This window comes from Macrobrachium rosenbergii, chromosome 10 (assembly GCF_040412425.1).
Source record: "Macrobrachium rosenbergii isolate ZJJX-2024 chromosome 10, ASM4041242v1, whole genome shotgun sequence".
NCBI lineage: Eukaryota > Metazoa > Arthropoda > Malacostraca > Decapoda > Palaemonidae > Macrobrachium > Macrobrachium rosenbergii.
Window position 1 is genome coordinate 61070119 of NC_089750.1, and position 13830 is coordinate 61083948.

At 38.1% G+C, this 13830-nt stretch overlaps 1 protein-coding gene across 3 annotated transcripts in view; it reads right to left on the reverse strand.

Moving 5' to 3' along the window:
* Positions 1 to 1809: 1809 nt before the first annotated feature.
* LOC136842679 (cytochrome P450 2L1-like) overlaps positions 1810 to 13830 on the reverse strand; it is a 197898-nt gene continuing 185877 nt past the window's right edge. For 2 of the 3 annotated variants that reach the window (XM_067110335.1, XM_067110336.1), the window contains exons 6-11: positions 13036 to 13232; positions 11907 to 12024; positions 11383 to 11563; positions 5660 to 5777; positions 4855 to 4999; positions 2542 to 2860 (exon numbers count right to left, since the gene is read on the reverse strand). In XM_067110335.1, coding sequence (XP_066966436.1) covers positions 2679 to 2860; positions 4855 to 4999; positions 5660 to 5777; positions 11383 to 11563; positions 11907 to 12024; positions 13036 to 13232 — 941 coding nt within the window. In that variant the 3' untranslated portion in view covers positions 2542 to 2678. Of the gene's footprint in view, positions 2861 to 4854; positions 5000 to 5659; positions 5778 to 11382; positions 11564 to 11906; positions 12025 to 13035; positions 13233 to 13830 lie in introns of all 3 variants that reach the window. The other variant, XM_067110334.1, reaches the window with a different exon arrangement.

Sequence of the window (13830 nt, forward strand, 5' to 3'; positions counted from 1 at the left end):
AAATAGTTTCTTTTCACATAAGATTGGCACCTTCCAAGATTATACTAAGAAATATATAAAATAAAAATTTCACACCGATTACTTTTTGGATGAAGCAAGTTTTCAGTATACCGTCATACGAACGAGAAATACTGATGTGAAATCCATAATAATATAATTATGGCGTCTTGTAAAATCTATCGTAATAAAATTGTTTAATTAGATTTCTGAATCTTGAGAAGCCACCCAATAGCAAGTGAAACTAATTTTTATATCAAGATGGAAAGGACATCACTGATAATACCGTAGTCGTATTCCTCACGATTACATTGCATTGTCATCTATGATAACAAAATTTTACAGAAAGAATTATTAATTCCTCAGATAATTTCCTCGAAAGGGAAATCACTTTTCGTTTATCATAATTTATCACATTTTCTATAAACGTATGTAGATGACAGAAAATGTTTAGTGGACTAGATGAAATCAAGAGTACAGTAATCCTAACCAGGGCGTTATCAGGTGGGACAATTTCTGTCACACTTTTGCATTTGCTGCAAGGTTTGCAGTGCTTAGCACTAACGTAAAAGTAAATATATTCATGTTCGTCATCTGGCAGCCATAGATCGCCCTCTTGGTATTGGACTGGAAAAGAATACCCAATCAATTACTTTCACACCCAGCAATATGAAATATTCAAGGAGTTTGATAAAAAGAGTTGTTATTGTATGCAGGCTAATCTTTTTTATTTCTTTTTCAAATCTACAGAAAGCCAGGAATTGCTACAAGTTTGTAAATGTTTCGTATTCTACATTAGTAGATGGCCATGAACTATTTTTTTTTTTTTGTATCAGTGGTGGTTAATATTTAACGAGGAATTATCTGGCAACAATTATCTTAATGACACAGTATCTGCAATGAACCCAATTCCATAGATAAGTATTTTTGTCCCTGCTATCCACAATGCGAAAAATTCTTTTGCTCAAATCCAAAGGCTCTGATCTAGAGAAGAAAAAAAAAGCGAACCTAATACAGATAACATGATTAAACCATGAGTTAATAAACAAACACACCAGATAAAACGGACAATAGATGATAATTAGAGTTAATACAGTTAACCTTCTATTATGAATACTAAACACCCCGCAACTACATTAAGAAATCTTAATTAATTACGAAACCAACTTCGGATATCTCAAAATATCAATCAACTTATTCTCTTCAGCTCATCTATATTTCCACTACTTTTCATTATAATGTCTGATGATAAATGGTGGAAAATGTGCCTCTGAAAACTCCTATAAAGTTATCCTCAATTATTCTGTTTTCAGAGTGCGTGAGGAAATACAGTATATAAAATTGTATTTACTAAGTAAAATAAATTCTGTTTGCTGAATAAATGAGGACAAAACAATCTGTGATTACTGATTAAATGAGGTAACAAAATGTGTTTAGCTGTTTGTACGCAATCCCAGCGCCTCTGCTGAAATTTTACTAGACTAGGACATGAGAACTGTAGTTAATACACTTTGACTGACATTCTCCCACAGTCGAAATGTGGTTGTGGTCGAAGAGCTTTCATGCTGGGATTCAGTCAGTTTGTCTACTGGTTGGCGATACCTGACCTTACTTAAGAAACTGGATAACGTAGTATCTTCTATTCAATGTAAGCATCTTCTGACACATCCACTAAAAGTTTTTCTTACATACAAACATACATACACACACACACACACACACACACACACACACACACACACACACACACACATATATATATATATATATATATATATATATATATATATATATATATATATATATATATATATATATATATATATAATGTATGTACTGTATATACGGAAACATATTTCACTTCTATCCTTCATTATAATCCAACTTGGCTTCTGTTGACACTATTCTTCTCGTCCATACCATTCTTATACATTCTATTGCCTTCCTTGATTCACCTCTACTGATACTCTACCATCATATGTTACATTCATTACATTCACCCCCAGATACCACATGAATCGAGTTTTCATTCTTCCATCCTCCATATTGACACACTGATCCGTCTTTCTGGTTTCATTCACCCTCAGAACCCTACTTTTGTTCACATTCCTTTAAAGTTTTTCCCGTGACAAACATATTCAAGCTCTTTTATTAGTTTCTGCTGCTTCTTATTACCATCCACTATCAACATTTTATCACTCGCAGACATTAGCTAATTCCTTGTCTAAAGCCACACTGCTTTTCCCTACCAATCCTCCCGTCATCCGTCTTACTTTCTAAATCAAAATCCTACCATACACCTTCTCTGGTATACTAGGTGATGTTATGACCCTAAAATTCTACAGTTACCTCTACCAATTTCACCTATGCACAAAAATCAATTATTCCTCTGGACAATTATTCCTTTCGGTAGTACTAAAGTGTGAACATTACAATTGCCAAGGTCTACAGACCTTGATAGTTACATCCTCAAGATAAATCCGGCAACCTGTATTATCCGTAAAGGCCCCTTGATTGCACTTATCTGGTAACATGACTGGTGATTAGAGGAATATTACAAACTCTACTGTCAACACGAAAACCCTGAATTCCTCGTGTCATCTTTTGCCGAAGAGGAGAGAATGACTGAATTTAGTTTACAAAGAGGGGAAAAGCCTTAGCCCACGACGGCCTCCCATAAATCAGGTTCTAGCCGTGATGATTATGTCTTGCTCTTTAGGAAGCACCATGCCCGGGGTATCCAGAGGCTCTAGGTCAATTTCGCAGCCTTCTGGCGGCGCAAAACTAAAGTTCTGTAGGAGGGCAGCACCAAATAGGTACAGTTCCATTCTAGCCAGGGCTTCACCTAAACAACTTCTTCTACCTGAAAATAATAAAAAGATAAAAAGTAAACGGTAAATTCTGTTGATGAAATGAGTGCAAACTATAAGCAAAAACGTTGTCGGAATCGAGCATGACACATACTGGTGTGTGTCAATCACGGTTTTTTTATGTTTACCCAAGTCTGACCATATTCCATCATGTTCAAAACATTTCTAGTAATGAGTGTGATCAGACAACTTGACTTGCATTTTACTCACGTTCTGAAGAACGTGCAGTATTTCACACCTACCAGAGAACCCAGACATTGCATAGCATCGTTTCTCAAGAAATATCGTGCGCAGGAAGATAGCTTATCCAACAAAACCCTATAAAACAACTTTATTTATCCCTCGACACCAATCACGAACAATATCGCGGTAGCCTTTGCACCTTCTCATATCATCAGTTTTTTTCACTATAAATCTTGGGACACCGTCTGAACGATTAAATTCAGAGAGATGATGTGCAATGTTATGAAGAGGGAAGAAAAAACTGTAAGACGCTACGTATAATGTGAAGTTTCTCTCAAAAGACTGATTGACTGATTTATATGTGCTAGTGCAATAACTAGGGAACAAGCGAAAACCTCAGCTTAATTTGCTTTAGGCGTATTTCTGGGGATTTTGATCATATAATTTAATATTAGCAAATGAATATTGAGTTAATACGGAGATACAGAAAATGGTGAATTAATGGATGATACAATTCAAAATCAAATATTCAAGGTACATAATTAATTATATGATAAATGAAGTATATAAATTTACCTTTAAGTTAGAAATTGATACCTGCCTAACCAGAGGAAGCCGTATTGTCAACTTAACCAACAACAATAATAATACTAATAATAATAATCAAAATAATAATTATAATAATCTCAACAAGAGAAAACGTGTAATTATAATAATCTCGCTGATACAGTTTCATTTTTACATTTCTGGTTAAATAAATTACAAACATGAATTTTTTGTAGTACCCCTTTTTTACATATCTGTTTACAGCCTTTGTGCAGTTATGCAGCATTCTTTACATTTCTTTCTGAGATCCTGCCTCATCTCCCAACTTTTGATAGACTCTGTTGATCCACCTACTGTCCTCATTCAGGGGCACAAAGAGTAGGAAAAATATCTAGTTAGACAGTGGATCTGAGTCCTCCCGTGAGTCCTTCCCCGTTCATTGCACAATACCCGTGGCTATACTCTAACAATTTTATCCCACCCCCCTGATTACTTTTTAAATCCTATTATAACTGGATTATCAAATTTCAAAGTTCTCAACTTTCGAACTCTAACGACGTTCTGTGAGGACAATCTGGCAAGTCTTTAGACCAGTGATTCTTAAACTGGGGGGCGCGCCAGAAGCTTCCAAGGGGGTCACAAGCAGAGTTGCCAGATGGTGCCAATTATTTTTTTAATTTGTGATGTTACTTACAAAATTGCCAAAAACGTTATCACTGCTTCCATATATTTTCTAATTATCTCAAGACATGCCAAAAATTCGAAATATAAGTCAATTTTAATTTCAAATCTTGTTTATGAATTGCCTTTTATTGTTATGATAAGTATAATAGCATACAACTAGACAACATATTGTTTATAGATTATAGTTGGCAAAAATTTCAGGGGTGGGGGCGTGGGGTCTATATATAATGCAGAGGGGGGCGCAAGGCAAAAAAGTTTAAGAACCACTGCTTTAGACTAAACAGAAAGACTGAAATATAAAACTATTCTGAAGAAGTTCTTTTTATGGTATCAAGTTGAAACTTAGTATATGGCTCCCTTTTTTTTTTTATTCCTTTGATTCTTGAAATTCACGCTGGAGGAATATTAAGTCTCTCTGGTGATACTCTTATCGTGAGTCAGAGTATTTCCTTGAAAGTGGACAATGTAAACAAATCAGTTACGAAGCTGCTTTAAGAGAGAGAGAGAGAGAGAGAGAGAGAGAGAGAGAGAGAGAGAGAGAGAGAGAGAGAGAGAGAGCCTTTTAAATACTTACCAATGCTAAATGGGATGAATCCCTCCTTGGGAGCTGCGTAGTTGCCAGACTCATCGATGAAGCGTTCAGGGGAAAACTTCTCGGGCTGCTCCCAGTAACGAGTGTCGTGGTGGATGGCATAGATGGCAGCACATAACACCGATCCCTGAAATTCAGGACGAAATCTAATGGTTGACTGGAGAGAGAGAGAGAGAGAGAGAGAGAGAGAGAGAGAGAGAGAGAGAGAGAACCCTAATCCGACTTCACTGACGTGGGTAAGAACACCTACTCTAGCTTATTAAAAATCCTAGGTCTGTAAGTAACGATTAACAGAAGAACAAGTGGGTCTGGCAACTTTTCCACTGCAGTTGATTTCCTCCTTCCTTCACTGGGCAAGGCAACTGGCTTTATCCTGTCCTTATTCAAAGTTCAGTGGCAAGGACAGCCACTGGCGAAAATGATGATAATATTACTGGTAGATTTGTAAAGAAATATTTTTTTGTGTGTTGAGGGAAAGAGTAAAAAGGCAGTTGAAGTTAACACATCTACTTAGTCATTTTGAAAATTACATATGAAATACCGCAGGGAAATTGGAATTATATAAATATTAATAATGGTGTACATCTAAAAACGGACAAAGATAAATCTGGAGAGAGAGAGAGAGAGAGAGAATTATACAAATTTTTTATCTTTTCTAAGAAAGAGGCATTTTTGAAAAGTTTTTAATTCTCTCCCTCCTCTGTCTACTCGTGTTTTTTTTTATTCTTTAACTTTAATTCGCTCACAAAATACGGGAATACACGTAGTGGAAAATAAAAAATTCTACCTTTGGGATGTGATATCCACCTAAATGTGTATCTGCAGTACAGAGATGGGGAGCGCCCGATATCGTAAGTGGCGCCAGTCGTAGAGCCTCGTGAAGAGTGGCCTCAACGTACGGAAGCCTGTGGTATAGAATAGAATATACAATTTAGGCCGAAGACCAAGAGCTGGGACCTATGAGGTCATTCAGCACTGAATGGAAAGTTGAGAGTAAAAGGTTACAGAGGTGTAACAGGAGGAAAACCTCGCAGTTGCACTATGAAACAATTGTTAAGAGCAGAGCGGAAAGTAAGATGAAAGACAGAATTTGAAAGGAGCTACAGTAAAAGGAATGAAATGGGTTGCAGCTAGGGGCCGAAGGGACGCTGCATAGAATCTTAAGTAATGCCTACAGTGCACCACGCGTGAGGTGCACTGACGGCACTACCCACCTACGGGCGCCTGTGGTATAGAGGCAACAAATGTTGAATGTACTGGATCGAAAAATGGTGGTAGACTTGCTGAACAGCAGCACCAGTATGCAGGAAATGTGCCTCGCTGCAGAACTTCTCAGTTCCAGGGGTCCTTTATTCCTCACACCGTTGGACTGTAGACAAGCCTCCCTGAGGATGTCTTGCAATTGGGACTTCAGAAGTTCAAGCGAAGATGCAGTGCATTACTACCCTAATACTACTCTCCTTGCATCTTAATACATTTTTATCTATTTATTTATTATTTATTTTTTAATAAGTGAGATCTCTTCTTTCTGTATTCCCCTTTACCTCCTCTTCTTCCTAATGGACACCATATTCTTTGAAAGACTGAATTTCAAGTCAGTGGCCCCTGTGGGCATGTTCATGCCCACAATTAAGGGCCACCGACTTTAAAGTCAAACTTCCAAAGAATATGGCGTCCATTTGAAAGAAGTAACAGAAGGCAACAGGAAATACAGAAAGAAGTGATCAGTTATTGGAAAAGCAAAAATAAATCAACAAATAAATAAATAAATAAATAAATAAATAGGTAAATATGAAATTAATCACTAAAATCCAAAGAGAATGGCTTTAGGGTAGAAATGCATCGCATCTTCGCTAGAACTTCTGAAGTTCCAATTGCACAACATCCTCAGGGTGACTATTCCACAGTCCAACGGTGTGAGGAACAAAGAACTTAATTGTAAAAGGAGATTTTCAGATTTGATACGGCATTTACCAAATTTAGAGACTTGGCAGTATACTCAACATGCAAAATAGTACTGGCAGAACTAATTAGTGAAATTCACATGAAACAATTTGCATTCAGAGTAATTAACTTTTTACAGTATCTGGCTTGTTTTTATGTACGGCAGTCACACCTGGAGAAAAGTGTTGTGTACCTCCTGTAGACTTATTTTCAGTTTAGTGTCAGAATGAGAAATCATATAAGATAATTGAGCAAGTATGCAATATAACCTGCTTTTAGACTCATACTTATGATAAGAATAGTCAATTTTGAATGAACACCCTCTGTTGAGAAAAGATTTGGAATGTGCTATATATTCAACCACAAATAAATAAGTTTCTAAGATTTTCAAATTGATCTTCATGTAATTAATTGTCGACATGAAAATTCTGCAGAGTAATATATATCCACAAAAGCCAATACAGTCAAGTTTACCTAATTCAGACCAAGGAATGTGCCTTAGTTTTGTGAGGCAGAAACAGTTCCGATGTCCCGGTCTTACATGAAAGGGTAGTCCACAAGAAATTGAGGAAAAACAACTTTCAGGAGGAAAACTCTGCGTCCTTTAAGCGATCCAAAATGAAGATAGTAACCAATACAAAGCAAAGAAAAACTTCAGGTTTAATTGACGACCTTTTTCCCTTTAGGAGGCTTCTATGCTGTGTTAACTTAGCTGTGGGTTGTGCCGACAGAGCAAGTTTTCTTTGCCGCCAAGATTAACAACACATTACCAATTACTGATGGCAACACTGAAGCAGTGTTTCTGACTTCAATTCAAACAATACAGGCAAATATTGGCTACTTTCTGTAAAGTTTAGTCCTAGGATACCATAATGAATGACAGCTTGACGCCACGTTTAGGAAGTGGCAATCGTTCCACTGCTGTTTATTGAAGATTAAGATGGGTTTCTTCAAAAAGTTCATCCAAATAATGGAGACAACTCTGTCTCAGCCGCACAAATGTCTATTCCGGAACAACTCTGATTTCAAATAACTTCCGAATGGTCTACGCTAGCAGTGGTTAAAATTTGTATAAAGTATAATTTTTTCATTTTGAAGTATTTTAACCAATATTTCCGGGATAAGCTTATGTACCTTTTATTCGCATAATTATTGTTCTTGTCTTCTTACCAAAATTTTGACACTGTTACCTAAATATTAACATACCCATTTAATTAAAAAAAATCTTTTATTAACGAAGGGGGTTTTAATAACTGATTTTACCAGATAAATTGTGCAATTGGAAAATTACTGAAGCCCTCACAGAACAGATGTCCAATTCCTCACCGTGGCTTGTGGAATATTGTTTGTCATGCAAAATTCGCCACCAACTGGGAAAAGTATTTGTGTTCTATTCTGATCCCTCACCATATCATGTGGAATAATGTTTGCGCTCATGCCCAATTACTCACCATTGTTTGTGGAATAATGTGTGTGTTCATGCCCAATTGCTCACAGTGGTTTGTGGAATAATGTTTGTGTTCATGCCCAACTGTTCACCGTGGTTTTTGGAAAAATGTTTGTGCTCATGCCCAGTTGCTCACCGTGGTTTGAGGAATAATGTTTGTGCTCAAGTCCAACTGCTCACTGCTGTTTGCAGAATAATGTTTGTGTTCATGCCTAATAATTCACAGGGGTTTGTGAAATAATGTTTGTGTTCATGCCCAATTGCTCACCATTGCTTGTGGAATAATGTTTCTGCAAATGCCCAACTGCCCACCTTGGTTTGTGGAATAATTGTGTTCATGCTGAATTGCTCACTGTTGCTTGCAGAATAATGTTTGTGTTCATGCCCATTACTCACTGTTGTTTGTGGAATGTTTGTGTTCATGCTCAATTACTCACCGGTTTTTGTGGAATGTTTGTGTTCATGTTCAATTGCTCACCATTGTTTGTGGAATAATGTTTGTGTTCTTGCCCAATTGCTCATCATTGCTGGGGGATTAATGCTTGTGTTTGTGCCCAATCGTCCACCATGGTTTGTGGAATAATGTTTGTGTTCATGCCCAATTTCTCACCATGCTCTGTGGTATAATGTTTGTGCTCATGCCCAATTGTTCACTGCAGTCTGTGGAATAATGTTTGTGTTCAAGTCCAATTGCTCACTGCTGTTTGCAGAATAATGTTTGTGTTCATGCCCAATTGCTCACCATGGTTTGTGGCATAATGTTTGCTCTCTTGGCCAATCGCTTACCATGATTTGTGGAATAATGTTTGTGTTCAAGTCCAATTGCTCACTGCTGTTTGCAGAACATTGTGTTCATGCCCAATTGCTTACCGTGGTTTGCGGAAAAATGTTTGTGTTCATGCCTATTTGCTCACCATGGTTTGTGGAATAATGTCTGTGTTCATGTCCAATTGCTCACCGTGGCTTGTGGAATAATGTTTGTGCTCATGCACAACTGCTCACCGTGGTTTGTGGAATAATGTTTGTGTTCATGCCCAATTGCTCACCATGGTTTGTGGAATAATGTTTGTGTTCATGTCCAATTGCTCACCGTGGTTTGTGGAATAATGTTTGTGTTCATGTCCAATTGCTCACCGTGGTTTGTGGAATAATGTTTGTGTTCATGTCCAACTGCTCACCGTGGTTTGTGGAATAATGTTTGTGTTCATGCCCAATTGCTCACCATGCTTTGTGGCATAATGTTTGCGCTCATGCCCAATTGCTCATTGAGGTCTGTGGAATAATGTTTGTGTTCACGCCCAATTGCTCACCATGGTTTGTGGCATAATGTTTGCTCTCATGCCCAATTGCTTACCATGGTTTGTGGAATAATGTTTGTGTTTAAGTCCAATTGCTTATGCACTACTGTTTGCAGAACATTGTTTGTGTTCATGCCCAATTGCTCACCATGGTTTGTGGCATAATGTTTGCTCTCATGCCCAATTGCTTACTGTGGTTTGTGGAATAATGTTTGTGTTCAAGTCCAATTGGTCACTGCTGTTTGCAGAACACTGTTTGTGTTCATGCTCAATTGCTTACTGTGGTTTGGGGAATAATGTTTGTGCTATGCCCATTTGCTCACAGTGGTTGGCAGAATAATGTTTGTGTTCATGTCCAATTGCTCACAGTGGTTTGTGGAATAATGTTTGTGTTCATGCCCAATTGCTTACCTTGGTTTGTGGAATAATGTTTGTGTTCATGCCCAATTACTCATAGTGGCTTGCAGAATAATGTTTGTGTTCATGCCCAACTGCTCACCGTGGTTTGTAGAATAATGTTTGTGTTTATGCCCAATTGCTTACCGTGGTTTATGGAATAATGTTTTTGTTCAAGTTCAATTGCTCACTGCTGTTTGTGGAATAATGTTTGTGTTCATGCCCAATTGCTCACCGTGGTTAGTGGAAAAATGCTTGTGTTCATGCCCAATTGCTCATAGTGGTTTGCAGAAAAATGTCTGTGTTCATGCCCAACTGCTCACCGTGACTTGTAGAATAATGTTTGTGTTCATGCCCAATTGCTTACCGTGGTTTGTGGAATAATATTTTTGTTCAAGTTCAGTTGCTCACCACTGTTTGCGGAATAATGTTTGTGTTCATGCCCAACTGCTCACTGTGGTTTTTAGAATAACGTTTGTGTTCATGCCCAATTGCTTACCGTAGTTTGTGGAATAATATTTTTGTTCAAGTCCAATTGCTCACCGCTGTTTGCGGAATAATGTTTGTGTTTATGCCCAACTGCTCACCATGGCTTGTGGAATAATGTTTGTGCTCATGCCCAATTGCTCACTGTGTTTTGTGGAGTAATGTTTGTGTTCATGCCCAATTGCTTAACATGGTTTGTGGAATAATGATTGTGTTTATGCCCAATTGCTCACAGTGGTATGCGGAATAATGTTTGTGTTCATGCCCAATCATTCACCGTGGTTTGTGGAGTAATGTTTGTGTTTATGCCCAACTGCTCACCGTGGTTTGTGGAATAATGTTTTTGTTCAAGTCCAATCACTCACCGCTGTTTTGCGGAAGAATATTTGTGTTCATTTCCAATTGCTCACAGTGGTTTGTGGAATAATATTTTTGTTCAAGCCCAATTTTTCACTACTGTTGGCAGAATAATGTTTGTGTTCATGCCCAATTGCTCACCGTGGTTTGTGGAATAATGTTTGTGTTCATGCCCAACTGCTCACCGGAATAATGTTCTTCTGGAATAATGTTTGTGTTCATGCCCAACTGCTCACCGTGGCTTCTGGAATAATGTTCATGCCCTATTGCTTACCGTGGTTTGTGGAATAATGTTTGTGTTCATGCCCAACTGCTCATTATTGTTTATGAAATCATGTCTGTGCTCATGCCCAGTTGCTCACTGTGGTTTGTGGAATAATGTCTGTGTTCATGCCTAACTGCTCACCATTGTTTGTGGAATAATGTTTGTGTTCATGCTGAATTGCTCACCATTGTTTGTGGAATAATGTTTGTGTTCATGCGCAATTGCTCACCGTGGTTTGTGGAATAATGTTCGTGTTCATCCCCAACTGCTCACCGCGGCTTGTGGAATAATGTTTGTGCTCATGCCTAATCACTCACCGTGGCCTGTGGAGTAGAGACGGGAGAGTATCGCGACCTACAACGTCGTCTATCTCCTTCTGGAGCTTCTTCTGCACCTCTGGATGGGCAGCTAGATAGAGACAAGCCCACCTGATCGTTGTGGCGGTGGTGTCGAATCCGGCAATGAAAAGGTCGAATATATCCCTTATCAGATCATCCTCTGTAAGGTGAAAAGCCCTAGAGACATTCATATGAGTGTTTATCAAGGCATAAAATTTAACCTTTGTCATTCTGACATGTATTGGACATGGTCAACATTTGTACACGGGAACCATTACAGTTTTACTCTGATGTTTGTTGATCGTTCACATATCAATTCTGCATTGAGTCTCTATCATCTTGGTATTTATTAAGCAAGCATTTCGAAAGTATTAATCCCATTCCCTGACAGCACGATTTTTTTGTAAAGCATAAAAAAAATTCTCCAGCAAGTACCAAATTATTTTCTTAGTGTTTACTGAACTTAACCGGCATTTAACCCTTGCAAGCAGATCACGACATACCGCTGAACAAGTCAGAATCAGATTCGTTTTTCTGCCTATCCATCTCAATCAGATAGTTATCGATGACGTCACGAGGGTTGCTCGGGTCCAAGTTCTTCTTATGCTCCTCGACGAACTCCTGAGGCAGGTGAAGGATTCTCATTAAGTTCTCGTTTTAGGACAATGACTAAAATACAAGGTGATGGATTCTATAAGTTCTCGTTTTAGAACAATGACTAAAAAACAATTAAGAAAATAGAAACGCATGTAACATGCCCCATCCTGCCACTTAAGTCAGTCACTTGCTACTTGAAAATGTAAGGGATAATCATCCAAGCTGAGAGAGAGAGAGAGAGAGAGAGAGAGAGAGAGAGAGAGAGAGAGAGAGAGAGAGAGAGAGTCAACTGACTTACAATTGTATGTTACTTGAAGACAATCTGTACTGGTAATTAAGTAGTTAATTGAATCCTACTAATAATTAAGAGAGGGAGAGCTTGAAGACAATCTGTACTGGTAATTAAGTAGTTAATTGAATCCTACAAATAATTAAGAGAGAGAGAGAGAGAGAGAGAGAGAGAGAGAGAGAGAGAGAGAGAGAGAGAGAGAGAGAGAGAGATTCGGTTCAGATCCACGAGAAGTGGGTAATTTCATATTGGGCATGAGAATATATACACTCAGTCTGGTCACACACCACGATGTGCTGCCCGGAACTTGCAACAAACTTCAGCAATCCATTTTATGTGAAAATTTATCACAATGGGGAATGGAACTGAATATAAAATTTGGGCCAAAGGCCAAGAGCTGGGACCTATGATGTTATTCAACGCTGAAAGGTAAACTGAGGGTACAAAGGTTTTACAGGTGTAACAGGAGGGAAACCTCGCAGTTGCACTATGAAACAATTGTTACGAGAGGGTGGAAAGTAAGATGGAAGAAAGAAAATTTGAACGGAGGTACAGTAAACGGAATGAAATGTGTTGCAACTAGGGGTTGAAGGGACGCTGCAAAGAACCTTAAGTAATGCCTACTTTACACTGCATGAGGTGCAAGGACGGCACTACCCCTGTACGGCAAATCCCAATGGGGCCCCAGAAGCTAACAGAGGAGGGAAGTAAATAAACTTTACGATTGTAAAAGACTGAAACCTTACCTTCATGAACGCTTTCGCCCTGGCGCTACGTTCTTCACGCAAGCCGTACTTGAATAACACCCTCAGTAATTTATTGGGAAGATGATTCAGCCACGGGAAGAAATCGGGGAAAATGATGAACTTCACCTGTTGCTGAAATTCCTTAATTAACGACAGGAGTTTCAGGATCTGCTCATCGTGCAAGTCGTACCGGCGGCCTGGGGGTGAAGGAGAGACTCACTTCAGTTCCTGCGCCCTGAGCTGGGGTCGGTGCCTACTTACTACTCTCAATGCACGGTTGCAATGGTGTCACAATGGTCTCTTAATTTTTTTTTTCACTTATTTAACTTTATCTATATATATAATCTTATCTGTTCATGGATGTATTTCTTGATAGTAACTCATCTGCTCATGGATGTATTTATAGATAGAAATCTATCTGTTCATGGATGTATTTCTAGATATAAATTCATCTGTTCATGGATGTATTTCTAGATATAAGCTTATCTGTTCGTGGCTGTATTTCTAGATATAAACCTATCTGTTTATGGATGTAGTTCTAGATATAAACCTATCTATTCGTGGTTGTATTTCTATATATAAATTCATCTGTTCATGGATGTATTTCCAGATATAATCTTGTCTGTTCATGATATATTTCTAGATATAAATTCATCTGTTCGTTTATATATCTTTATTTATTTATCATCTATTCGTTAAGATCTTTTCATTTTGGTCTTATTTTACACAAGGATAGCCTATTTTGAGGTAGCTTGCTATGCAAGTTATTGGTTTTTGACGATTGTTCCATAATAA